At 52.3% G+C, this 27,777-nt stretch overlaps 1 protein-coding gene across 1 annotated transcript; it reads left to right on the forward strand.

Moving 5' to 3' along the window:
* The first annotated feature begins 1,517 nt into the window (after positions 1-1,517).
* On the forward strand, positions 1,518-27,448 carry DENND6B (DENN domain containing 6B). Its single transcript, XM_064142315.1, has 20 exons — positions 1,518-1,689; positions 3,137-3,175; positions 3,261-3,303; positions 4,450-4,562; positions 6,419-6,499; positions 7,965-8,070; positions 9,349-9,428; positions 9,658-9,720; positions 11,663-11,718; positions 12,579-12,701; positions 13,985-14,080; positions 14,173-14,267; positions 17,368-17,433; positions 17,938-18,002; positions 19,174-19,263; positions 20,487-20,540; positions 21,559-21,668; positions 22,894-22,996; positions 24,633-24,707; positions 25,598-27,448. The coding sequence occupies exons 1-20, from the start codon at positions 1,525-1,527 to the stop codon at positions 25,718-25,720; spliced, it is 1,746 nt and encodes a 581-aa protein (XP_063998385.1). The 5' UTR covers positions 1,518-1,524; the 3' UTR covers positions 25,721-27,448.
* Positions 27,449-27,777: the final 329 nt, after the last annotated feature.

The raw sequence follows: 27,777 nt of genomic DNA on the forward strand, positions 1-27,777 counted from the left end.
ATTAAATCTCACACCTTTACTCTGACCTGGAAACCATCATGGGCAGAAAATCAGCACAGAGCCCATAGCTCTCCCCCTCCCAGAGAAACTTCTTTTGGAGGTACAGGTAGGACATTCAGAGTGTCCAAACTGGTGCTGCTGCAGCCTCTTGATGGTTTCTTCTGCAGTGGTCCTAGTGTTTATCTGCTCCATATCTGAACCTGGCCAGTGTGGTGAGTAAGCAAATAAAAAAAAGGGAAAGGAACAGAAAAAAAGGGAATGAGTTTTAGCCTGTCCTTCACGAAATGTGCCATGAAACTGGTATGTCCAACATGGCACTGTCATAGAGTCACAGAGTCCTGTCAGTTGGAAAAGACCTTGAAGATCATGGAGTCCACAACCATCAATCCAGCACTGCCAGGTCACCACCAAGCCATGGCCCTTGCACCACATCTCCAAAGCTTTGAAACCCCTCCAGGGATGGGGACTTCACCACTGCCCTGAGCAGCCTAGGCCAAGCCTGGACAACCCTCTAGGGGAAGAATTTGTTCCTCATGTCCAACCTGAATCTCCCGTGGGGCAGCCCGAGGCCATTTCCTCTTGTATCAACTCAGGACAAGAGATCTGCCCTGCCACCTGGCTCCAAGACCCTTTTAGGGAGTTGCAGAGAGACAGAAGGTCTCCCCTCAGCCTCTATTTTCTCTAGGCTAATCAATCTCAGGTCCCTCAGCTGCTCCTCCCAAGCTCTTCGCACATTTTACCAGCTCCACTACCCTTCTCTGGACCTGCTCCAGCTCTTCAATGTCTTCCTTGGAGTGAAGGGGCCCAAAACTGATGCCAGGGTTCCAGGTGTGGCCTGACCAGTGCCCAGTCTAGGGGAACAATCCTTGCCCTGCTCCTGCTGGCCACACTGTTCCTGATCCAGGCCAAGACACTGGTTTCCACCCCAAGCACTGGGTAAATGCGACACTCTCGTGCCAGGGAGCTCATGTGCCTTAAAACTCTCAGATCACAGCACACTAAGGCCTTGGAATTCACTTTGGGCAATGTCCACGGTGTGTACCCAGCCTGGCTCTACTGGACACCCCTTCAGCCCTTGGGCTACCTGTGGGTCAGGCCACCCAGGACACCTTCTTTGTGCCACAGGCACCATTCTTAACCTGTGTGAGCCCAGGGGCCAGGCCCAAGGTAACCATAACCGAGAGAACCTGGACTGGGAGGCCCAGGACCTACACCAGGTAAAGCCCTGTCAGGTCCTGGGGCTGCAGTGACAGCTTGGGGTGAGCAGGTGAGCGGGTGAAGCTCTGGGGAACGGCATCCTGCAGCCGGGCAGGGTAAGGGCATTCCCCTCCACCTTTGGCTCTCCGAGGCCTGCGGTGCCCAAGCCCCGCCGCAGTGGCCCACATAGCCCAGGGCCGCGCTGCGCAGCGGGAGCCGCCTCCACGCTGGGAAGGGAGGGAGGGAGGGGGCCAAGGGGCGCAGGGACCTCCGGGCCGCCGGGGGGCGCCGTGCCGCGGAGCGGGGCCGGGCGGAGCGGCCGCTGCCATGGACGCGCTGTGCCGGGCCGAGCCCCGGCCCCGCCGCCCCGAGCCTGCGGCCGCCGCCGCTGCCGCCTCCTCCTCCTCCCTGCTGCCCTGGGCTCGCTTCTCCGCCTGGCTTGACTGTGTCTGCGTGGTCACTTTCGACCTGGAGCTGGGCCAGGCTATGGAGGTATGGGAAGCTGTGGGACGCCGCCGCTGCCGGCGCCTGTGCGGCGGGTCTGGGGCCCGGCAGAGCTGGGGGGAGTGGTGCGGTGAGCTGGGGCCGGGCAGGGCTGTGTGGGGCGGGTCTGGGGCCCGGCAGAGCGGGGGGGAGTGGTGCGGTGAGCTGGGGCCGGGCAGGGCTGTGTGGGGCGGGTCTGGGGCCCGGCAGAGCTGGGGGGAGTGGTGCGGTGAGCTGGGGCCGGGCAGGGCTGTGTGGGGCGGGTCTGGGGCCCGGCAGAGCTGGGGGGAGTGGTGCGGTGAGCTGGGGCCGGGCAGGGCTGTGTGGGGCGGGTCTGGGGCCCGGCAGAGCTGGGGGGAGTGGTGCGGTGAGCTGGGGCCGGGCAGGGCGGGGGTGCATGGGGCGGGCCAGGCTGTGTGGGGCGGGTCTGGGCCTGGGCAGCGCCTGGGGCGTATGAGGCGGGCCTGAGCCCGGGTACGTTGTGCACGGACACCTTCCACTACACCAGTTTGAGCAAGGCTCCATTGGACCTGGCTTTGAGCGCCTCCAGGGATGGGGCCTTCCACAACCTCTCTGGGCAGCCTGCTCCAGGCCTCCAGCACCCTCACAGCCAACAAGTTGCACCTGATGGAACCTTCTGGCTTCCACTTGGTGCCTCTTGGCCGTTGTCCTGGTACTGGGCACCACTGAGATGAGTTTGGCCCCATCCTCTTGCCCCCCACAGGTCCTTTAGCTCTTGCTGAGCATTGGTCAGATACCCTCTGGGGCTGCTCTTCTCCAGGCTCAACACTCCCAAGACTCTCAGCCTTTGCTTCTCACAGAGATGCTTCAGGCTCCTCAGTCTTCCCAGCCTCGTCTGGACTCTCTCCAGTAGCTCCTAGTATCTTTGGAACTGAGGAGTCCAGTGCTGGACCCATTTCTCCAGCTGTGGCCTCATCAGGACAGAGTAGAGGGGCAGGGGAACCTCCCTTGATGTGCTGGCCACACTCTTCTTCATGCCCTTGGTCTTCTTATCCACAAGGTCACGTTGCTGGCTCATAGGGAACTTGGTTTTCCCCAGCATTCCTAAGTCCTTCTCCGTGGAGCTGCTTCCCAGCAGGTCACTCCTCGCCCAGATTGGTGCAGAGGCTTTTGTTTGCTTTAGAGAACAGAGCTGTTTGCACATCAGGAGTATGTCAGAAGTCACTGCAGGGCAGTGGGGCTGTTTCTTCACCAAGTTCCCATCTCTGATGCTGAGATCTCAGTGAACCATGGCCCATGTGATCCGTCCTTGTGAGAATCAATGCAGAGTCTGTGGCACGTTCAGTGTAGGGGCTGCTGCTGAGCAGACTTTCGATGTCTCTATAGGACATGGGACTTAGGGGGAAAGAAACCACTTTTGATATGTAAGCAATGGTCCTAGATGGGTGCTGCAGTGGGAGAGAGTGGTTGACTTCCTGCCTCCTGTCTCTTGCAGCTGGTGTACCCCTGTGACTTCAGGCTGACAGAGAAAGAGGTAAGAGTTGTTTGTATCCCTGCTTTTAATGACTTGGAGCAGCAAAGACAGAGGTCTTCTCACTCTGTCTCCTTGTTTCTTGCAGAAGACCAGTATCTGCTACTTGTCCTTCCCAGACTCCTACTCAGGTAGGTGGCATCTGCTGGTCATGCCTGCAGCCTGCAAACTGCTTCCTTGTCCTGATGAAATAGTGAATCATTACCTCCACAGCAGCAGGGCCTGCCGAGCTGTGTCTTCTACAGCTGTGAACAGCAAGGAGCACTCAGCCCTGAGGTCTGAACAAAGAGGCTTCTTTTCCTTTAGATTCCCCTAGGGTAGAGAATCTGTGACCTTGAGTCAGAGAAGCACAGGATCCTTGGGAGTTGGAAAAGATAATGAAAGTCATCAAGTCCAGCCTTTACCCAGCACTGCCAGGGCACCAGTAAACTGTTTCTCTCAGCACCACATATATATAGTCCTAATCTTGGCTTTTGGGGCTTCCTTTCTGCTGTTTCTCTCCATTTTGGTTTTGGAATTCCTGGTAAATGGAAATTTGCTGAGAGATCTGGTGTTGTTGAAGTCCACCACTATCCTGGCCTGGACCTGCAAGAGTGTGGCCAGCAGGAGTGGGGCAGGGATTGGTCCCCTGCACTGGGCATTGCCGAGGCCACACTTCAAATCATGGGGTCAGTTTTGGGCCCCTCAAGAAGGACATTGAGGAGCTGGAACAGGTCCAGAGAAGGGCAACAAAGCTGGAGAAGGATCTGGAGAACAAGAAAGGTCTGGAGAACTTGTGAGGAGCAGCTGAGGGAAGTGAGGTTGCTAGGCCTGGAGAAAAGGGGAGACCTTCTATCTCTCCACAGCTCCCTGAAAGGAGGTTGGAGCCATGTAGGGGTTTGGTCTCTTCTCCCAAGGAACAAGGGACAGATTAAAAGGAACTTGTCCTTATACCCCAGGAAGGGTTGAGGGTGGCCATGAGGAGTAATTTCTGCCCCTAGAGGGTTGTCCAAGCCTGGCCCAGGCTGTCCAGAGCAATGTTGGAGTCCCTATCCCTGTAGGAGCTTCAAAGCTGTGGAGATGTGGTGCTGAGAGCCATGGTTTGGTGGTGCTCTGGCAGTGCCAGGTAAAGGGTTGGACTCCATGACCTTGAAGGTCTCGTCCAACCCAAAGCATTCCATGGTTCTCTGATTCTATGCCAGCATCCCTTTTGGTGTCACCATTTCAGATGTCACCAATTTCCATCTTTCTCTTTCCTTCAACTTCTTCCTGAGTACTTCTGATCTTCTCTGTCTCAGGTGGCCTGGGGGATACTCAGTTCAGCTTCCGCCTTCGGCAGTCTGGGGGCCAGAGGAGCACTCACTACGAGCATGATGGAGAGTACAACAGAGAAGCACCTCTGACACTGCAGGTCAGTGGCATTGCAGGGTAACCTTTGTGCCTACAACCTACAAACCATTGTTAGAGTCACAGTGTTATAGATTCATGGAATTGTGTAGGTTGGAGAAGACCTTGAAGATCATCAACCGTTCTCTAAGTTTGCCGAGGCTGGTGCTAAGCCATGGCCCTCTGCACCACATCTCCACAGCTCTGAAACACCTCCAGGGATGGGGATTCAACCACCTCCCTGAGCAACCTCTTCTAGTCTTTGAGAAACCTTTGAGTGAAGAAATTTCTTCTAATGTCCAAACTAAACCTCCCCTAGGGCAACTTGAGGCCATTTTCTCTTGTCCTGTTCCTTGGCAGAAGAGACCAACCCTCACCTGGCTTCAGCCTCCTTGCAGGGAGCTGTAGAGAGCTAGAAGGTCTCCTCTCAGCCTTCTTTTCTCCAGGCTTAACTCAGCTGCTCCTCATAAGTTCTCCAGACCCTTCTCCTTCTCAAGACCCTGCTTCTCACATATTCCACTCAGTCCTCCTCTGAACCTGCTCACAGGTCTATGTCTCTCCTGAGTTGAGTACTCCAGGTGATGGCTCTGAAGGTACAAGTGAATAGAGTAGAATCAACCAGGTTGGAAGAGACCTCCAAGATCATCCAGGCCAACCTAGCATCCTGCCCTATCCAGTCAACCAGACCATGACTCTAAGTGCCTCAGCCAGGCTTTTCTTCAACACCTCCAGGGACGGCAACTCCACCACCTCCCTGGGCAGCCTATTCCAGTGCCAATCACTCTCTCTGCCAACAACTTCCTCCTAACATCCAGCCTAGACCTCCCCTGGCACAACTTGAGACTGTGTCCCCTTGTTCTGTTGCTGTCTGTCTGGCAGAAGAGACCAACCCCCACCTGGCTACAGCCTCTCTTCAGGTAGTTGTAGACAGCAAGTGGTGCCTGGAGGCTGGAGGTCTCTGTGAATTCAGTTGTTTGTGTCTCATCTGTGTAGTCCCATTTGATAAACCTTCATGCATGCCCGATATTGAATGGATAAGTCCTTGATACCAGACCAGCCTGGGGATGAAGGACTGGAGAGCTCCTCTGCGGAGAAGGAAGGACCTGGTGGTGCTGGTGGAGGAGAAGTAAGACAGGAACCAGCAATGGGCACTTGCACTGCAGAAGGCCAGTGGCAGCCTGGGCAACAGCCAAAGCAGTGTGGCCAGAGATGGAGAGAGGAGACTCTGCCTTTACTCTGCTAAGACCTCACCTGCAGTGCTGTGTCCAGCTCTGGAGCCCTTAACACAGACAGGACATGGACCTGAGGGAGCAGGGCCAGAGGAGGCCATGAAAATGCTCAGGGGGCAGGAGCAGCTCTGCTGTGAGGACAGGCTGAGGGAGATGAGCCTGGAGAAGGGGAATCTCCAGAGAGACCTTCTGGTGGCCTTTTAGTATCTGGAGGGGACTAGAGCAAGGCTAGGGAGGGCCTATTTAAAAGGGCTTGTGGTGACAGGACAAGGAGCAATGGTTTGAAACTGGAGCAGCAGAGATTTAGATTGGACATCAAGAGGAAGTTCTGCACAATGAGAGTGGTGAGACACTGACCCAGGTTGTCCAGGGATGTGGTGGAGGTTCATTTGCAGAGACATTCAAGGTCAGGCTTGATGTGGCCTTGAGCAACCTGATCTGTTTGGAGATATCCCTGCTGATTACAGGGAGGGGTGGACAAGACGACCTTGGAGGGTCCCTTGCAACCTGGTGCATTCTATGAGGCAGTGCTCTGTTTGTCTCCTAGCAGGGGTGAGGTTTGATGTTTGCCCAGTGGCTGGAGGGGTTTGGAGGGATGATGAATTTGGGGTGATGGATTTCTCCATGGCAACATTGTTGATCTCTCTTGCAGAGGGAGTCAGCTCATTATTTTGGTTACGTCTTCTTCAGGCAGGTCAAGGACAGCTCGATGAAGAGAGGTTATTTTCAGAAGGTGAGTCCTGAAACCAGAGCCTTTGGCCTCTTTCTCAGCTTCTCCTGAGCTTTAAAAAGGCACCATCCAGAGGTGGAAATCACCCCCACTTCCTACAGAAGCTTTCTGCAGGAACAGGAAAGGTTGTGGAGAAGAGGGAATGTGTGGAAAGTGTCATTGCAAACCAACCTGTATGAGGTGGCAACGGTGTCTTCATCACATGGGCAGTGACCTGCTGGCTGCATGCTGAGGTCCTCACTCCATGTGTGTCACAAGCAGCAGGAGGGTGAACTTTGTTCCTGCACCCTGGGCTGCTTAGACCTCAACCCTGCTTGATGGCTGGAATTTGTCTTCTCCCCAGCAGCCGTAGAATCATGGAGCTCATCTTTGCTCAGAGCCCCAGCCAACTTACCTGGAATGCTTCCAGGGACAGGGCAACTCCCACCTCTCTGGGCAGCTTGACACAGGCTCACCCTCACAGTCAAATGTTTCTCCCTTCTCTCTGCTCTGAAGCTCCCTCTTTGAGTTCCAAATCAACACCTCTGGTCCTGTCTCAACAGGCCCTGCTCAAAACTGTCCCCAGCTTTCTTCTCAGCCCCTTTATGCACTGAAAGGTCTCCCTGGAGCCTCCTTTTCTCCAGGCTGAACAACCTCTTTCATTTCTGTGAAAGCAGTGAGTTGACCACTCAGAAAGTTGGGGAATTAGGGAAACTGAACACCATGGAGACCTAATTAGAGAATCATAGACTCACAAATCATTTTGCTTGGGAGAGACCTTTCAAGATCTAAGATTGACAGGTCAAACCATCAACCCAACACCATCATCACTATTAAACCACAGAATCAGTAAGTTGGGAAAGACATCAAGATCAAGTCTAACCTTCAACCCAATGCCACCATGCCCACTAAACCATGAGATCATCTCATGGTTTACTGTCCATGACACTGTTGGGTTGGTGGTTGGACTTCATCAACTCATGGTTTAGTGGGCATGGTGCTGTTGGGTTGATGGTTGGACTTGATCATCTCATGGTTTAATGGGCATGGTGCTGTTGGGTTGATGGTTGGACTTGATCATCTCATGGTTTAAAGGGCATGGTGCTGTTGGGTTGATGGTTGGACTTGATCATCTCATGGTTTAAAGGGCATGGTGCTGTTGGGTTGATGGTTTGACTTGATCATCTCATGGTTTAAAGGGCATGGTGCTGTTGGGGTGATGGTTGGACTTGATCATCTCATGGTTTAGTGGCCGTGGTGCTGTTGGGTTGATGGTTGGACTTGATCATCTCATGGTTTAGTGGCCGTGGTGCTGTTGGGTTGATGGTTGGACTTGATCATCTCATGGTTTAGTGGACAACAATTCCAGCAGTAAAAAGGAGCTACTTTGGAGCTCTTCTTTGGTTTTGGTGCTGGTTTGAGATGATGCAGTGCTAGCAATGATGATGTCAGGAGGTCTGTGACTCCTCAATACCCTTTTTTGTTGCAGTCTTTGGTGCTGGTGTCACGACTTCCATATGTCAACTTGTTCCAGTCCTTGCTGCAGCTGATTGCTCCGGAATACTTTGACAAGCTGGAGCCATGCCTGGAGGCAGGTGAGTGATTCAGATATAAGGAGGGGAGGACTGGCATCTTGAAACCTCAGACTGAAATCAGGAAGTTCTTGAAAGGCTGTTGAGATGTTCCAGATTAATTTGGCCTGGAAGAAATTCCAACAAAGAAGAACTGTCCTCCAAAGGTCTGGCTGGTCAAAAGGAGAAATGGCTGCAGAGGATGAGGTTGTGGGAAAGGTCTGGCAGCCCTAGGAGATGATGCTGCCAGATCTGCATACAACCATTCAATCATTTAGGGTGGAGAAGGCCTTTAGAATCATGGAGTTCAACCCTCAACCCAGCACTGCCAGGGCACCACCAAACCATGGCCCTCAGCACCACATCTCCACAGCTCTGAACCCCCTGCAGGGATGGGGACTCCCAACACTGCACTGAGCAGCCTGGGCCAGACATGGACAACCTTCAAGGAGCAGAAATTGTTCCTCATGGCCAACCTCAACCTCCTCTGGGGCAACCCGAGGCCATTTCCTCTTGTCCTGTCACCTGTTGCTTGGGAGGAGACCAGCCCTACCTGGCTCTGGCCACCTTTCAAGGAGCTGTAGAGAGCAAGAAGGTCTCCCCTAAGCCTTCTTCTCTCCAGGCTCAACAGCCCCAACTCCCTCAGCTGCTCCTCACAAATTCTGCAGACCCTTCTCCTTATTCCTCAGACTTCCCCAGCTTTATTGCCCTTCTCTGGACTTGCTCCATCCCTTCAATGTCCTTCTTGGAGTGAGGGCCACAAAGCTGACCCCAGGATTTGAGGTGTGGTCTCAGCAGTGCCCAGTGCAGAGAGGCAATCCTTTTCCTAGTCCTGCTGGCCACACTCTTGCTCATCCAGGCCAGGGTACTGGTGGCATTCTTGGCGACCTGGGCACACATTGGCTTATCTTCAGCTGCTGTTGACCAAACCCCCAGAGCGAGTTACAAGCTGCTAGTGCAAAGTAGGTCTTCATTGCATTATTGAACTTCACCATGGTTTATGAGCAGGGCAGAGCTGCTGGACCTTATCTGAAAGTGATGGTGCAGGTCCAAACTCTGGTGTCTGACCTAACCTTGCACAATTATCATAGAATCATAGAATCATTTGGGTTGGAAAAGCACATTTCTTGAGCACCTTCAGGGTTGGGGACTCCACCACCAGTTCCACATCTGTTCTTTGCCCCTGTGTTTGTCTGCAGACAGCAGTGAGTGACAATCCCACTGGTGGACCTCATGGAGCAGCTCAGGTCACCTTCTTGACCTTCAAGTGAAACTTTTTTTCCTTGCCCTCTGTCCCTGCAGTGTGCAACGAGATTGATCAGTGGCCACCTCCTGTGCCAGGACAGACCCTGAACCTTCCAGTGATGGGAGTTGTCATTCAGGTACCTTGTTGCTGGTGGCCTGCTCTCAGCACGACCCTTTTCTTCTGGATCTTCAAGTTGCTCTTTCCTCCAGACCCTTTCCCTTTAATCCCAACCATTCCAATTGATATCTGAGGAAGCATTCCTTAGGTCAAAGATGGGGATGAGGAATGGGGATGGTGGATGGGGAAGAAAGCCAAATGCTGTCTGTGCTGACTGATGCTGAGTCCATCTCCCTCTTCCTGTCTAGGTGAGGATCCCATCAAGGGTGGACAAACCAGGATCAAGCCCAGTGAAGCAGTGCAACCAAGAGGTGAGACAAAGCATGGTGTGACACAAGCCATAAGGAGCAGAACCTAGGCTGCTAGGGCAGGAGGGTGGAGAAGAACTGGAATTCCTTCAGCCTTATCCTCTTGGAGACCACTTGATTATTAATTATTTAATTAGTAATCACTATTAATTAATTATGGTTTAAGCTCCTTATTGGGCTTAAACTATAGGTGAGCCTGCCTTGGTAATGGAGAGTGGACTTGATCTCCACAGGTCCCTTTCAACCTCCAAAGAGGGAGATAGGTCTGCTTCAGGTGTAGGTCTCCTGGTTCAGGTGTAGATCTGGTTCTGGTGGAGGTAGATCTCCTGGTTCAGGTGTAGATCTGGTTCAGGTGGAGGTACATCTCCTGGTTCAGGTGTAGATCTGGTTTAGGTGGAGTTAGATCTCCTGCTTCAGGTGTAGATCTGGTTTAGGTGGAGGTAGATCTCCTGGTTCAGGTGTAGATCTGGTTCAGGTGGAGGTAGATCTCCTGGTTCAGGTGTAGATCTGGTTCTGGTGGAAGTAGATCTCCTGGTTCAGGTGTAGATCTGGTTCTGGTGGAGGTAGATCTCGTGGTTCAGGTGTAGGTCTCATTCAGGTGGAGGTAGATCTCTTGGTTCAGGTGTAGATCTCCTGGTTCAGTTTTCACAGAATCACAGAAACATCCAGGGTGTAAAAGCCCCTTAGGATCCCCAAGTCCAACCTATAACCATACTTTACAATTAAACCATATCCCCAAGCAACCTTTAAACACATCCAGGGTTGGTGATTCAACCACCTCCCTGGGCAGCTCATGCCAGTGCCACTCTCTCAGTGAAAAACTTTTTCCTAATGTCCAATCTAAACCTACCCAGTCTTAGCTTGAGGCCATTCCCCCTTGACCTGTCTCAAATGACCTGTGAGAAGAGACCAGCAGCAGCCTCTCTACAAGGTCCCTTCAGGTAGCTGCAGACAGCAGTGAGGTCTTCCCTCAGCCTCCTCTTTTTCAAGCTAACCATGCCCAGCTCCTTCAGTAAGTCCTCATCAGATTTATTCTGTAGGCCCCTCCTCAGCTCTGTTGCCTTCCTCTGCACTCACTCCAGCACCTCCACATCCCTCTTGTGAACACAATACTCAAGGTGTGGCCTCACCAGGGGACAATCACCTCCCTACTCCTGCTGGCCCCAGCATTTTTAATCAAAGCCAGGATGCCATTGGCCTTCTTGGCCACCTGAGCTCACTGCTGGCTCATTCAGCTGCCTGTCTATTACAACTCTCAGGTCCGTTTCTGCCAGGCAGCTCTCCAGCCACACTGCCCCAAGCCTGTAGTGTTGCTTGGGGTTGTTGTGACCCAGGTGCAGGACCTGGCATTTGGCCATGTTGAAAATTATCCCATTAACAATAGCCCATTGGTCAAGCCTATCCAAGTCCCTCTGAAGAGTCTCCTGGTTCAAGTGTAGATCTCCTGGCTCAGGTGGAGGTAGATCTCCACAAGTCCTTCTCTAGCATCTTTTGTGCTTCTATTCAGCTTTGATGTTCTTTTAAATTTGACCCCCCCCCCCTTTTTCTCTCTTTCAAACAACTTTTGGTATCCACCCTACCAACCTTCACCATCTCTGTGTCTTGCACCAGAAGAAGCTCTAGAAAACAAGGCAGCAGACACCTGAAGCCTTTACATCATGAAAAGAAAGCATTTGGGGCTTTCTTACAGCAAAGCACATCCATGTGGACCGTGAATGCTCCATCCAGATCTGTTCCTGGCTCATACCTACTTGTTCTCTTCTCTTTTGTGCTTAGAAGGAGCTGCTTTGTGGTTGAGGTGGTCACTCTAGGTGGCACCTCAGCCAAGATGCTCCTGTTGACAATCAGTTTTGTTTTTCCTTCACAGAACCACAGAATGGTTGGGTTGGAAGGGACCTTCTTAAGTCCAGTGTTTGATTATTTTGTTTCTTCTTTCCTCCTTTAGAATCTGTTGCCAGCCCCAATGGTTCTCCCCAGTATTCATGAACTGGATCTCTTCAGGTGAGAGCCACCATCCCTGCAACCTTCTCCTTCCCATCTGCTCATAGTGTGTCCTATAAATCATGGGCATAGGGAAGACACCGAATGAGGAATTGAAAATTGCTGTGTCTTTCGCTGGGATCTCCCCTGCAGTGCTAGGACAGCTCTGGAGTCCTCAGCACAGCAGAGACAGGGACCTCTTGGAGCAGGGCCAGAGGAGGCCACAGCAATGCTGGCAGGGCTGGAAGCCCTCTGCTGTGAGGCCAGGCTGGGAGAGTTGGGATTGTTCAGCGTGGAGAAGAGAAGGCTCCAGAAAGGTCTTTTAGTGGCCTTTCAGTGCATAAGGGGGCTGAGAAGAAAGCTAGGGACAGAGTTTTGAGCAGGGTCTGTTGTGCCACGACCAGGGGTGGTGGTTTGGAACTCAAAGAGGGAGCTTCAGAGTGGAGAGGAGGGAGAAACCTTTGCCCTTGAGGGCGATGAGAGCCTGTACCAGGTAGCCCAGAGAGGTGGGAGATATCTCATGCCTGGAACCATTCCAGGTGAGGTTGGTTGGGGCTGTGAGCAACCTGCTGTGGTGGGGAATGTCCCCTTTGACTGCAGGGAGCTGAACTAGATGAGCTTTGGAGGTCACTTCAACCCAAACCATCCCTTATTTCACATTTCTCTTAGTTGAAAAAGTTGCTTTATGTTGCTTAAAGGACTTCTTTTAGACATAGATGAAATGGTTGAGGAGCAGCATGTGGAAGACACCTGACATTCTGTGGTGGGACACTAGAAACTAATCCTAGATCTCCAGTTCCCAGGGTTGGTTTATGTGCAGTAGCTGTGTCTGTGCTTCTCCAAACTGCATCTCTCACCTCAGTCCTGCCCTTCCCTCACAGGTGTTTCCAGCCAGTCCTCATTCACATCCAGATGTTGTGGGAGCTGATGTTGTTGGGAGAGCCAATCGTGGTGATGGCACCATCCCCTACCGTGTCTTCAGAAATGGTTCTGGCACTCACCAGGTAACATCCTCAAATTCTGAGATGCAGGGAGCTAAACTAAGAAATCCACACAGGATCCTTGAATCCCAGCATAGTGTGGTGGGAAGGGACCTCTGGAGCACAGCCAGTCCAACCCTCCTCTCCACCGGGGCACCCACAGTAGTTTGCCCAGAGTCACAGTGGCCAGGTAGGGCTGGAAGCTCTCCAGACAAGGAGTCTCCACAACCTCTTTGGGCAGCCTGCTCCAGGCCTCCAGCACCCTCACAGCCAACAAATTGCTGCTGCTGGAACCTCCTGGCTTCCAGTTCATGCCTCTTGTTGCAATAGGCACCACTGACAAGAGTCTCTCCCCATCCTCTTGCCCTGCACCCTTCAGCTCTTGCTGAGCATTGCTCAGATACCCTCTGGGGCTGCTCTTCTCCAAGCTCAACAGCCCCAGGACTCTCAGCCTTTGTTTCTCACAGAGATGCTCCAGGCCCCTCAGCATCTTCCCAGCCTCCACTGGACTATCTGCAGGATTCTCCAGTCTCTCTGGGACTGGGGAGCAAAAAACTGGCCCAAGTTCTCCATCTGTGACCTCATCAGAGCAGAGTAGATGTGAAGGGGAACCTCCCCTTGACCTCCTGACCACACTTTTCCATGCCCTCGTAGCAGACTCTCTGCCTTCTTGGCCGTGAGGGCACATTGCTGCCTCATGGGCAACTTGTCCACCAGCACTGCCAGGTCCTTCTTGGAGCTGCTTCACCTGAACTGGTGCAGGGGGTTGTTCCTCCTCAGGGGTGGCACCATCCACTTGCCCTGGTTGAACTTCATGAGCTTCCATTCTCCCAACTCACTTACCTGGTTAGATCTCTTGGGTGGCAGTCATTCAGACCAGTTCTTCCAGTCTTTCAGTTCCACTCTTCTCCTGGGTCCATCCTGGTAGGTTTAGTTTGTTGATGAAACATAGAATCTCAGAATGGTTTGGGTTGGAAGAGGCCTTAAAGTTCATCCAGTTCCATTCCCACACCACCATGGGGAGGGACACATCCCTATCAAACTTAGCCTTGAACACATGGGCCAAGCAGGGGAGCCTTGATCATTGTCCACCAATGATAGAGCAAAAAGTGAATCTCCCACGGTGGGAGAGCTGCTGAGGAGCTTTGTCTCCTCAGGTATGAACTCAGCTTCAGGTAAAAAAACTCTGGAACTCCTCCAAGGTGTTACCTCTGGTAGGTTAAAACACTGCTGTAGAATGTGAAACTGATGGAAAGACCTGTTCCTCCTTCATGAAGGTTGTGACTCCTCTTCTGCCTGCTTTCCAGCTGCCTTGCTCCTCTGAGGTACTGCTGTGACTACCGCCCCTACTTCACCATCCACGACAGCGAGTTCAAGGAGTACACCACCAGGACTCAAGCTCCGTAAGTCCCACAAGATCCTTGCTGGCCACCATCTGTCTGAAGCAAACCCTCAGGTTGACCTTCTCTTGCTTGGTTTCTCCCCATCTTTTTAGGCCAAACATAGTTCTGGGAGTCACAAACCCTTTCTTCATCAAAACTCTCCAGCACTGGCCACACATCCTTCGGATTGGGGAGCTCAAAATGTCAGGTAAGGATGGAACCAAAGTCGTCTTGTGTTGGTGGAGCTTGGCAGAGGTTCAGAGTGAGCTGAGGGTTGTGATTTCACCCATCAGCATTCCTGGGAGAGCTGAGAAACCGAAGGGAAGTCCAGGCTTTGGCCCAGTTGATGTGCAGGATGAGCACAAAGACAGGTGAAGGCAAACTGTTGAGAAGACAGCTTGATGGGTTTGAGTTTTGAGTGTGAAGAAGTGAACACCTTCCTGGGTGGGAAAGAGAAAGTGCAGAGTGGAGAGAGTGGTGGAAGGAAAGACTGACTGTGAGCTATGAAGCCAAGAAAGCACCAGTAGGTTGAAGAATGGTTCTCCTGCCTTCTTCCCACAGAACCCCAGCATGGTGTGGTGGGAAGGGACCCCTGGAGCTCATCCAGTCCAACTTCCCTGCCCCACCAGGGACACCCACAGCAGCTTGCCCAGAGTCACAATAGCCAGGTGGGCCTGGTAGCTTTCCAGACAAGGAGACTCCACAACCTCTCTGGGCAGCCTACTCCAGGCCTCCAGCACCCTCACAGCCAACAAGCTGCTCCTGCTGGAACCTCCTGGCTTCCACTTGGTGCCCCTTGCTCCTTGTCCTGGCACAGGGCACCACTGACAAGAGTCTGTTCACATCCTGTTGCCCTGCACGGATCCTTTAGTTCTTGCTGAGCATTGCTCAGATGCTCTCTGGGGCTTCTCTTCTCCAGGCTCAGCAGCCCCAGGACTCTCTTGTGGAGGGGCAATTAACTAATTGAGAGATGATATTTTCCAAATTAGTACTGTTCCTTAATTTTCATATTCAAAACTCACCACCCCCAACCACTAATGTTTTAATAATAATGGGTTCTTCACATGTGTCATGGAAACATTTTACAGAGGAAAGATTAGCTCTAGAAATAACTTGCAAGAAACAGAACCATTGATTGAACTGGAAGAGAAGCTTCCTGCGGTCAAATACTGCTTGCGGTCAATATACTGCTTGCCTGCTAGGTGGACTCAAGAAGCTCCTTTCTGCTTATGGTAGAAGGCAATGGTAAATTACAAGAGGAAGAAAGGGACCTAGGGGTGCTGGTAGATAGTAGCTGAAGATGAGCCAGCAGTGTGCCCAGGTGGTCAGGAGAGCCAGTGGCATCCTGGCCTGGATCGGGAAGAGTGTGGCCAGTAGGACAAGGGAGGTTATTCTGCCCCTATACTCAGCACTGGTCAGGCCACACCTTGAGTGCTGTGTCCAGTTCTGGGCCCCTCAATTCAAGAGAGATGTTGAGGTGCTGGAATATGTCCAGAGAAGGGCAACAAAGCTGGTGAGGGGCCTGGAACACAGCCCTGTGAGGAGAGGCTGAGGGAGCTGGGGGTGTGCAGCCTGCAGAAGAGAAGGCTCAGGGGGGACCTCATTGCTGTCTACAACTCCCTGAAGGGAGGTTGTAGCCAGGTGGGATTGGTGTCTTCTGCTAGGCAAGCAGCAACAGAACAAGGGGACACAGTCTCAAGATGTGCAATCAGGGGAGGTCTAGGCTGGATGTTGTTAGGAAGTTCTTCACAGAGAGAGTGATTGGCATTGGAATGGGCTGCCCAGGGAGGTGGTGGAGTTGCCATCCCTGGAGGTGTTCAAGAAAAGCCCAGCTGAGGCACTTACTGCCATGGTCTAGTTGATTGGACAGGGCTGGGTGCTAGGTTGGACTGGATGATCTTGGAAGTATCTTCCAATCTGATTGATCCTATGATTCTATGACTCAAGAAGCTACTTTCTGCTCATGGCAGAAGGCAATGGTAAATTACAAGAGGCTTTGAGTATTTACAAAATTATTATCTCCCAACCCATGGGGCTAGCCACAGCTTCAGACAGTACCCAAAGGCTTTCAGGGCATTCTCTTACTGTCAGCCATTTCTGATTCTTCACAGGCTTCTGGGGAAAGGAGGAGGACAATCTCTGATCTTATCTCTTGGCTCCTCTGGATGATCTGTGTATCACCAAGACTTCCTGTCTTGGCAGGGGACAGGCAGGATGTCCTGTGATGTGCAGTCTCAGCAGGATGTCTTGCTGGCTGTGCAGGCCAATTGCAGAGTCGTTTAGAGCCTGTTCCTCGTAAACTGGTGGCAGTGGAGTTTCCAGGCAAAGGAATCCTGAGTATCAGGGTCTGTTACTTTGTGGCAGAGCTAGCTAACTGTCAGCAGTGTGCCCAGGTGGCCAAGAGAGCCAATGGCATCCTGCCCTGGATCAGCAACAGTGTGGCCAGTAGGACAAGGGAGGTTATTCTGCCCCTGTACTCAGCACTGGTCAGGCCACACCTTGAGTCCTGTGTCCAGTTCTGGGCTCCTCAATTCAAGAGAGATGCTGAGAAACTGGAAGATGTTGTGATGGTTTGGGTGTTACCTGCCCCTCCCACACTTGGAAATCACCCAGACTAGACTCAGCCTGCTCTGGAAATTGAATGGCAGTTACCCAAGCTTGACCATAGTAGGTGAAGCCATAGGCTTGCTTTAACCAAGCTTGGGTAAAGCACAAGGCAGGCACAAGCTAAGCCTCTGTATCTTGTTTACCACAGGATGTAAACAAGTCTGGGCAGGCCAGAGTCCTTAGACTCAGTGGCTCCAGGTTCTTTGTCCTCTTTCCTGTGGTTGCTTCTCCCCATAGCAGAAGGAGGGAGAGCAGAAAAACATGCCTGGGCAAGCCAGGACATGTGTAAAGCCTATTTTGGCATATCAGGCCTACCATGACAGGCTTTCAGCATTTGCTTCTCACAGAGATGCTTCAGGCCCCTCTGTATCTCCCCGGCCTCCACTGGACTCTCTCCAGTAGCTCCCAGTCTCTCTGGAACTGGTGAGCCCAGAACCGACTCCAGTTCTCCAAGGGTGACCTGCCTAGGGCAGAGCAGATGGGGAGGAGAACCTCCCTTGACCTGCTGGCCACACTCTTCTCCATGCCCCACAAACACCTTCCTGTTCCACAGTTCAGCAGAGGAGAAGCTTTGTATGAGTGGAGTTTAGGAAGGATCTAGTTTGAGCTGTTGAGGTGTAGAACTTGAACATTTTCCAGACCAAAGCCTGAGCTCTGAGCCTGGATTCAGAGCCTGAACTCCCCATTTTATATCTCCACAGGAGACCTGCCCAAGCAAGTCAAGGTGAAGAAGTTAGCTAAACTAAAGACTCTGGACACCAAACCAGGTGAGTCCTTGATTTCATTTTCTTTAACCCACATGGAGGATTTGGCACCTCAACAGATGGATGTTTTGGGGTTGCCATCTCACACTTGATCTGCCAGGCAGTGGTGACACTCCTCATCTAATCCAGAACAACCCCATCTTTGTCCTGAGGTTGAAGAAGCCACCAACCAATTAAGTGTACAAACTGGGAGAACAACTTCTCATTTTCTGGGCTGGTTTTGATGTCCTGTTGGATTTTAGAGGTGATAAAACTCCAAGGAGCTGGATTGCCTTGGCACAGCTGTCTCATAACCATCTGCCCACCTCAGGCCTAGCCAGAAGTGAGTTACCTCACCATAAGAAGCTTCTTGAGATGGTTCAGAGTCTGTCAGTCTGGCTGCAGCCAGATTTGTCAGGGGGACCCTCATCTATTTACCCTGCGCCTCCTCTAGATCCATAGGCAAAGATTTGTTGCTGGAATTTGGGTTTTTTCCCCTTGGTTTTGTATTTTGTTTTGTTACTCCAGGAATCTACACGTCTTACAAAACCTTCCTTCACAAAGACAAGACCCTGATCAAGAGGCTACTCAAGGTGAGCAGCTTCTGCCTGTCATGCAGCTTCTCTCTCATCACTGGGGAAACTGGGCCAGCCTCTTGGGCTAAACTGGAAGAACCCTCCAGAAGAAGCAGCCTTGGCACAGTGTATCGTGGTGGGATCACACAATGCTTTGGGTTGGAAGAGACCTTTAAGAACGTCAAGTCTAAACCTTAACCCAGCACTGCCAGGGCACCACCAAACCATGACCCAGCAGCACCACATCTCCATAGCTTTGAAAGCCCTCCAGGGATGGGTACTCCACTACTGCCCTGGGCAGCCTGAGCCAGGCCTGGACAACCCTTTCAGCAAAGAAACTTTTCCTAATGTCCAGCCACCCTTGGGTCAGTCTATTCCCCCATGGAACAAGTGATGGGACAAGAGGAAATGATCAGAAGTTGTGCCAGGAGAGGTTCACATTGGTCATGAGGAACAATTAACAATTTCTGCCCCTTCAGGGTTGTCCAGGCCTGCCCCAGGCTGCCCAGGGCAGTGTTGGAGTCCCCATCCCTGGAGAGGTTTCAAAGCCATGGAGATGTGGTGCTGAGGGCTGTGGTTTGGTGGTTCTTTGGCAATGCTGGGGTAAGAGTTGGAATCCATGAGCCTAGAGGTCTTCTCCAACCAAAACCATTTTGTGGTTCCATGATGCTGTGACCCCCACTAGGCTCCAACCACCTTTCAGGGAGTTGGAGTGAGCCAGAAGGTCTCCCCTCAGCCTCCTTTTCCCAGAGTTATTTAGGCTGGAGAAAACATCAGCACCCCAGCTCTGCCAGGGCACCACCAAACCATGGCCCTCAGCACCACATCCCCAAGACTTTGAAACCCCTTCAGAGATGGAGACTCAGCCACCTCCCTAAGGATCCTCTTCCTGTATTTGAGAACCCTTTGAGTGAAGAAGTTTCTTCTAATATCCAACCTAAAGCTCTCTGCCACTCCTAACTTCATGTTATAGATGAAACATGGGTGTTGAAGCTCACCCTACCAAAAACAATCTGAGAAACCAGATCCCATGGAGTGAAAAGAGAGCCCTGGAGAGAGGAATGTTCATTGTGGGTACTACTGTTTCCATACTGCTCTGGGCTGGTGGCTTCTAGCTGCAGGCTTTGCAAACCCCCATGTCTGCATGACAGAGAGCCAGCACCTGTGTGACTTCTCCTTCTGCTTCCAGGGCATCCAGAGGAAACGTCCCTCTGAAGTCCAAAGTGCCCTCCTGAGGCGTCACCTCCTGGAGCTCACCCAGAGCTTCATCATCCCGCTGGTGAGTTCAGCAGGGCCTTGTCAGAGAGCTGGGAAGGGAAGGGGATGGCTGAACAGGAGATGCTTGAGGGACAAGTTGGAGCTTGTCCTCCTTTATTCACTTCTGCCTCAGCACCTCTAATAGCTTCAGAACTTGGCACCCCCTTGGAGATTATTTACTCAATGGACAACTCAGTGTCTCCTGGATGCCAGTATCAGCAATCAGCATAAAGCTCTGTGCTTGGAGGTGCAGGAGGTGTGCAGAGACTGAAGGTTGAATGCTGCAATGGAGGAAGAGGCCTTCCCTGTTTGGTTACAATCCCCCAGTCCCAGCACAGTGGGGTGGAAGGGACCCGTGGAGCTCATCCAGTCCAATCCCCCTGCTCCACCAGGGGCACCCACAGCAGCTTGCCCAGGGTCACAATGGCCAGGTGGAGCTGAAAGCTCTCCAGACAAGGAGACTCCACAACCTCTCTGGGCAGCCTGCTCCAGGCCTCCAGCACCCTCACCTGCTGGAACCTCCTGGCTTCCACTTGGTGCCCCTTGCCCCTTGGCTTGGCACTGGGCACCACTGAGAAGATCCAAGTCCCATTCTCTTGCCCTGCACAGGTCTTGCTCAGATGCCCTCTGGGGCTGCTCTTCTCCAGGCTCAGTAGCCCCAAGGCTCTCAGGCCTTGCTTCTCACAGAGATGCTTCAAGTCCCTCAGCATCTTCCCAGCCTCCACTGGAGTCTCTCCAGCAGCTCCCAGTCTCTCTGGGACTGGTGAGCCCAAAACTGGCTCCAGTTCTCTAGCGTGGCCTCACCAGGGCAGAGTGAAGGGGAAGGTATCTTTGAAATCCTTCTCTGTCTCCTGTCCAGTCCCACTAGTGAGCTGCTGATGCTTTTTTGGTGTCCATCCAATTGGCCAAGATTGGCTCCTCCACTTTCTTATCTCTTTCATCTCAGGAAGTAGAATATGGGAGAACAGAAGATCTCAGATTCTGATCCCTCCTGTCAGCATCTCCCCACCTGACCTTTTCTCCCATGCCACACTTGGAATTCCTGCAGCATATTGACCTTAGCTCCTGGAGGGAGACAAGGTGGAACAGTTGAGCTCATGTAGAAGGAAACCAGAGAATAAGAGGCTGTTGTTTTGGGTTTTGATGCCCTAAAGAAGACCATCAAACTTGGTGACCATAAAAGAGGCTCTCCAGTTATTGTGGCTTTCCAAACGATTCTAATGTGGGGGGTTTATCTCTTCCTAGGAGCACTACATTGCAAGTCTGATGCCTCTGCAGAGGGCCATCACTCCATGGAAGGTATGGGACATCCTGCCTTTGGCCCTGGGGATTGGGAATGGTTCTGCCATCTCCTGTTCACCCTCTCTGTGACATTCCCTCTTTGAAGGAAGAGGGTTTGACTCCTTGGAAGAAAAACCCAGCACAGTCATGGTCCAGATGCTTTCTGTTTTGCAATAAGCTCAGCCTCTGTCAGCCCCAGCTCATCTTTGCTAGCAGGGCTGCTAGAGATGCTTTGTTCTGCCTGCTGCAGCTTCTTCCAGTGCAATGATAGATCTCATTGATGCCAATCCCAGCATGGTGGGGTGGAAGGGACTTCTGGAGCTCAGCCAGTCCAATCTCCCTGCCCCACCAGGTGCACCCACAGCAGCTTGCCCAGGGTCACAATGGCCAGGTGGGGCTGGAAGCTCTCTAGACAAGGAGGCTCCACAGCCTGTCTGGACAGCCTGCTCCAGGCCTCCAGCACTTTCACAGCCAACAAGTTGCACCTGTTGGAATCTCCTGACTTCTACTTGGTGCCCCTTGCCCCTTGTCCTGGCACTGGGCACCACTGACAAGAGTCTCTCCCCATGCTCTTATCCTGCACCATTCACTTCTTTCTGAGCATTGACCCAATGCCCTCTGGGGCTGCTCTTCTCCAGGCTCAGCAGCCCCAGGACTCAGCCTTTGCTTCTCACAGAGATGCATCTTCCCACCCTCCACTGGACTATCTCCAGTAGCTCCCAGTTTCTCTGGGACTGGGGATCTCAGAACTGGCCCCAGTTCTCCAGGGCCTGCCTAGGGCAGAGTAGATGGGGAGGAAAACCTCCTTTGATCTGCTAGCCACACTTTTCTTTGCATCCCCCAGGAGATCCTTTGCCTTCTTGGCCATGAGGGCACATTGCTGGCTCATGGACAACTTGCTGTCCACCAGCACTGCCAGATCCTTCTCCTTGGAGCTGCTTCCCAGCAGGTCACCCCTCACCTGGACTTGTTCTGAGGTACAGAACCCCAACAGTTCCCTTTGGGTCCTCTCTAACATGGTCTTTGTGTTGTGCAGAACCCTCCCCAGATCCGTCCTTTCCGTCAGGAGGACTTCATGAAGACCCTTGAACACGCTGGTCCCCAGCTGACCTGTGTCCTCAAGGGGGACTGGTTAGGCCTCTACAGGTAAGACTTTGGTGTTTCCTTTGCCTCAGCCCCTTAACAGCTACTCCAAGTTGTAATGAACATGAAACTCTGAACTGGAACTGGAGTGTAAAAAGGAGACTTTCAGGACAAAGACTCACCTGAAAAGTTCTTACCTGTGCCTTGGTGGTACCTGGGTTGTGTAGTAGAGATGGAAAGTATCAACTGTGTGGGCTTCAGGTCCATGCTTTTGAAGTTTTGTTAATTCCAAAGCTTTACTGAAAACCTGTGAAAGCTTCAAATATCAGAGAGGTGTGGGGTGGCTTGGTGGAGAGCTTAAAGCTCATAGAATGCAACCAGCCAGCCAGCACTGTCAGGGCACCACCAAACCATGACCCTCAGCACCAGCTCTCCACAGCTTTGTAACCCCTCCAGGGGGCCCAACACTTCTCTGGGCAACCTGGGCCAGACCTGGACAACCTTCAAGGGGCAGAAGTTGTTCCTCATGGCCAACCTCAACCTCCCCTGGGGCTACCTGGGGCTGTTTTCTCTTGTTCTGTCCTGTGGGAGAAGAGACAAACCCCCACCTGCCTCCAGCCTCCTTTCAGGGAGCTGAAGAGAGCTAGAAGGTCTCTCCTTTAGCCATCTTTTCTCCATGTTCAACAGCACCAACTCCTTCAGCTGCTCCTCACAAGTTCTCCAGACCCTCCTCCACCTTTGTCGCCCTTCTCTGGACCTGCTCCAGCTCCTCAATGTCCTTGGAGTGAGTAGGCCCAAAATTGACCCCAGGATTTGTGGTGTGGCCTCAGCAGAGCCCAATGAAGGGGGACAATCCCTGTCCTGCTTCTGCTAGCCACACTTGATATTTCTATGAGGAAAGGAGAGGACCCAAACAGAGGACCAGGAATGTCCTACCAAGGTCAACTTCCGAGTGACCAGCACTCCAAAGGAGGACTGGTCCAAAATAAGGCTCCAGAAGGTCAAAGAGCACCCAGCACTTCTGGCATTGGCTGAGGCAAGAGTGGGTGCCAAGGGAGGTGTGGCACTGGTGGGGTTATACCTCTCCTTGGTGACAATCTGCTGAAGCTCTCAGCTCTATCTTGTCCCTGCCTGACACAAGAGAAGCCTCTGCAGTAGAAAAGATAAGAGCAGTGTGGTAGCTGATGAGCTGTCCATCGGAGCCTGTGTGCTGTGGAAGCAACCCACTTCTCTGGGTGCTTCTCTGGGTCCTCTCCTGTCCCCTCCTCAAGGTCCCCTCTCCCTGCAGGCGTTTCTTCAGATCTCCCAACTTTGATGGCTGGTACCGGCAACGGCACAAGGAGATGACCCAGAAGCTGGAGGCCCTGCACTTGGAGGCCATCTGTGAAGCAGTAAGTTCCAGCTGCAGGGCCAGGGGAGGTCTAGGCTGGATATTAGGAGGAAGTTCTTCACAGAGAGAGTGATTGGCATTGGAATGGGTTACCCAGGGAGGTGGTGGAGTCACCGTCCCTGGAGGTGTTCAAGCAAAGCCTGGCTGGGGCACTTAGTGCCATGGTCTGGTTGACTGGCTAGGGCTGGATGCTAGGTTGGACTGGATGATCTTGGAGGTCTCTTCCAACCTGGTTGATTCTGTGATTCTTGGAGGCTATCAGTGAAGCAGTAAGTTCCAGCTGCAGGGCTTAAAGCCAGCTTTTCAAGCCTGGCAGATGAGGATGTGGCCACCTTGGACATCTGTTGATGCATCTTGGGTTTGGCAGTCGCTGTGTTGCCTCCTTTCTGCCCCCACACAGCAATAACACCACATGTGGGGGGCGAGAATGTGAGGAGTTGTAAGAGGAAAGAGTTGGTACATATCTGATCAGAAGTTACAACAGGCCAATAGTTGCCAGGTCAGCAGAAGATAAGCTTTCAAGTGATAGATCAATCAGAGGCCAGCATGTGGTGTTGCCCAAACTGTATGTGGAACCAGCACTGACCGTGAAAGGCTCCATAGAGGCCAACCAGCTGCAGAGGGAGCTGAAGACTGATGAAGGCTCCCCTCGTTAGGGGGTCACACGACTGCTGAAGCAAACAATGTGCATGGGCAGTAGGGAAAGTCATTATGTAACAACCTGTGGACTAAGGGAGGAGTTTGGTTCTCCTTGGTTCAGCCTTTTGGGACGTACTGGCCACACATCACAGCATTCTGAACACACACAAACCCAGAGCACAGGTAGGGGAGCTGTGAGCGGCACCAGTCTGACCACCCTGATGGTGTGGTTCCTGCTGGGGATGCCTACCTTTTGAGATGGCAGCTGACCAGCTCTGCTGGCTACCAGCTCTGCTGGCCAGTGGGATAGGGTAAGTGTAGCCTGCCCTTCCATCGGTAGAGCTACTCAAGACTGTTTGTCCTATCTTATTCAGCATTGCAGTCTCTCCCACTGTGGCTGTAGCATGTGAGCCATAGGTACTGTGGTTTCCAGTATACCTTTCTTGTTATGGTTTTAGTGTTTAAGTATTGAAACTGTACCTAGAGGGAAGTACCCATGTGTGAGAAGTGTTCCCTGGCCTCCAAAGAACTCATTGGAACAGGAATTCAGCTTCTCTACCTTGTCTACCAGCCCAGGTCCTGCTCTCATTGTTTCTGGCAACACTCATTTTGTTCATCAGGTCCTTCCCAAGCCAACAGAGACCCAGACTGGAAGTGTAACCTCATGGCTTCCTTCATTCCTGGTGCAATTTCTTACACTGGAGTATTCCAGGAGCTCTGCTGTCCAACCCAACTGCATCTCCAGCTCTCCTGTCCCTCACACTGCCCATGTGTTGCTCCCTCTTGCCTTCATTCTTCCCTTGCAGGCCAAAGCTTGATGCTGTCATGGGCAGAAAAGTGGGGAGAGCTTTGTCCTGCTCATTGAGGTTTAAGTGCCATAAGTAGAGGTGTGGAAGAGGAGGAGAAACCTCCTCCTCTTGTTTATTTTCAGGACACCTCTTGGAGAGAAGCTTCTGTAAAGGAGGAATGTCCCTGAGCAAGCTCTTCTCTCTCTTTAGAACATCGTGGCCTGGATGAAGGACAAGTCTGAGGTGGAGATTGTAGACCTGGTGCTAAAACTTCGTGAGAAGCTGGTAAGTTCTCCACCTTTCCTCCTACACTTGTCACTTTCTGTGCCTCTGTGGCAGGGAGGGACCAGGAATCTCTTGGTTAGACAACTTGGATTCTTGACTTGGAGACCTGACCCATGGATCAGTCATAAAACTTGCGAGTTCCTGTGGAAAAGGATTTGAAGTTCTGACATTTCAGCTCCTAGGGGTTCAGGGGACAGTTTCCTGTCTACTGTCTCACACTGAAGTGTGTGCCTAGGAGATCAAGAAGGCCACCAGCAGCCTGGCCTGAATCAGCACTGGTGTGGCCAGCAGGAGCGGGGCAGGGATTGTCCCCTTGCACTGGGTACTGCTGAGGCCACACCTGGAATCCTGGGTTTAGTTTGGGAGACTCTTTCTCCAAGGAGGACATTTTGGGGCTGGAGTAGGGACAGAGAAAGGCAACAAAGCTGGAGAAGGGTCTGGATAACTTGTGAGGAGCAGCTGAGGGACATGGGGATGTTGAGCCTTCTGGCTCTCTACAATTCCCTGAAAGGAGGTGGGACCCAGGTGAGGGTTGGTGTCTTCTCCCAGAGAACAAGGGACAGGACAAGAGGAAATGGCCTCAGGTTATCCCAGAGGAGGTTGAGTTTGGCCATGAGGAACAATTTCTGTCCCTTGAGGGTTGTCCAGGCCTGGCCCAAGCTGTCCAGGGCCATGTGGGAGTCTATCCCTGGAGGGGTTTCAGAGCTCTGGAGATGTGGTGTTGAGAGTCGTGGGTTGGTGCTGCCCTGGCAGTGTTGGGCTGATGATTGGATTCCATGGTCTTCAAAGTCTTCTCCAACCCAACCCATCCCATGATTCTCTGAAGGACAAAGCAGAAGAGGACCTCTGAAGCTGACTTCAAGCTCCTGTCTCTCCTGTCTCTCCCATAGGTCAGAGCCAGGTGCCAGCACCTCCCTGTGAAGGAGGAGACCCTGCAGCGTGTGGGCCTCTACATTGAGACCATCATCGGTTCCTTGCCTGAGGATCTCCAGGCTGTGTTGAACCACCACTGAGCTTGGTGAAGGGACTCTGCTGAAGAAGGAAGGACCCAAGCTACAGTTGAGTTTGGAAAGGAAACTTCTTCCCTGATCCAGATCTGGCTCCCAACTTGGGGATGCTCCTGAGCATGTGGACGTGTGGGTCAGAGGTGTAGAAGAAATGGAGTACCACAGTCACTGCCCAGTCCTGCTTTGAGGGGCTGGATTAGGGGACCCTAAAGGAGAAACTCTTCTTTGGGTGGTTGTTCCTAAGTCAGAAGGTGACCACCAGGCTTCCAGCAGTATGGGGCAGGCTCTGCTAAACACATCTTGTCCATCCATGCTCCTCCAGCTCTAGTGCTTGGGCTCTCAGTGTTTCAGTGCCACCATCCTGTGCAGTAGAAGCAGGACCAGCCCTGCAGCGGGGAGTTGTTGTTTGAGGACAACTGCTGGTGATCATCAGAGAGATCCTAGATTCCCACCTACAGACCATGTGAAGAAGTCATCACTGCCCCTTCAGCAACCTGCTGGATGTGGAATGTTGATCTTTTAGTCCAAGATAAAAGAAGAGGTTGGTGCCTCTGCAAGGAAGAAGCTCTTCAGAGGTCACAGCATGGTACTGTGAGGACACCAACATCTCCTGGAGCTCCACAGAGAGGAGCTGGCCTCCATGTGTAATTTATTCTGCTTGAATCACAGAATGGTAGAGGTTGGAAAAGACCTCTGGAGAACAAGTTCAACCCCCCTGCCAAGGCAGGCTCACCTAAAGAAGGTCCCACAGAAATGCATCCAGGTGGGTTTGGAATGTCTCCAGAGATGAAGACTCCAAGAAAAACCACCTTGGTGTGCCCTGATCAGTACAAGTGAGCTGGAGCTCCACCTTGGACCATGAGACACCTCAGGTCCCCCACTCACTGACAAAACCTACTGGAGAACCTGATCTGGGGTTATCTGCACCAAGGTGAGGAGCTCGGAGTGGTCCTGCTGTGAGGTGTGTGCTGAGGTCACCAAGGAGCAGCTACTCCAGCTCACCACAACTTCTTGGGACCATCACCCAGCTTGGTCATTCTGTTGCTCTTCATCTCTTGGCAAAGAGAGAGAAGTGTCTTCTGCTGGGAGGAATGTAGAGAAGAGTTGAGGTTCTGTTGCCAGCTTTGGAGGTCTTTTTTTCCCACTTGGAAATGGATTGGGATTCTACCTTGGACATGGATCAGCTGTGACCCCAGGGTTGTTTGCTTCTGCTCTTACTTCATCTTGTCACCTCCCAGTCTGACCAGTCTGCCTGAAGAATGGTTTTGAGGATGGCTTTGGTAGCCTGATGGACTCCTGCTCTGGCAGAAGACCTGGAATTTTACCTCTGCACTTGGCATTTCATCCAAGACATTCCCAAAGCTCCCAGACCTCATGGGCTGGAAGCTGTGCTGCTTCTCCAGCCCTCCCTGCTTGTTGCTGTGATGTCTTGGGAGAAGTTGGTGGATCTCAAGAGGTTCCCATGGTTTCCTTCCCATGGACAATGCAGGAACAGCAGGAAGCTGCTTGGTTTTCCCACTGCTTTTCCAACCTGGAAGCAAGGACATGTGACCACAGCTCCCTGTAGTAAGGATTTGTGGTCATGACTCCTGAGGGCAACCCTTTCTGGCCAGTGTATATTGTGTACATAGAGCTGGTGAGGACCTCCATGCGGGAGCTCTGCTGTGACCCTGGTGGGCAGGAGAACTGATGGAGAGGAGAAACAGAAATGAATTACACAAATCCTTGACTCCAGCATGGCTCCTGGGTTTCAGTCTTTGCTGAGTTCATGGACTCACAGCTTGGTTTGGGTTGGAAAAGACCTTCAAGAGCAGTTGGACTTGATGATCTCAAAGGTCTCTTCCCACCTCCACAGTTCTGTCATTCTAAGATCACTGTGGGGATCTGTCAGGAAGGGGATCTGGCTGCACAAGCAGCTCGTCCCCAAGGCTTCTGGCTGTGGGATCCCCCAATCACCAGCATAGTGAGGCAGGAAGGGACCTCTGGAGCTCATCCAGTCCAACCACCCTGCTCCAGCTCCAAGCTGAAGCCCCTCCAGGTCTCTCAGCTGCTCCTCACAAGTT

This window comes from Pogoniulus pusillus, chromosome 4 (assembly GCF_015220805.1).
Source record: "Pogoniulus pusillus isolate bPogPus1 chromosome 4, bPogPus1.pri, whole genome shotgun sequence".
Classification (NCBI taxonomy): domain Eukaryota; kingdom Metazoa; phylum Chordata; class Aves; order Piciformes; family Lybiidae; genus Pogoniulus; species Pogoniulus pusillus.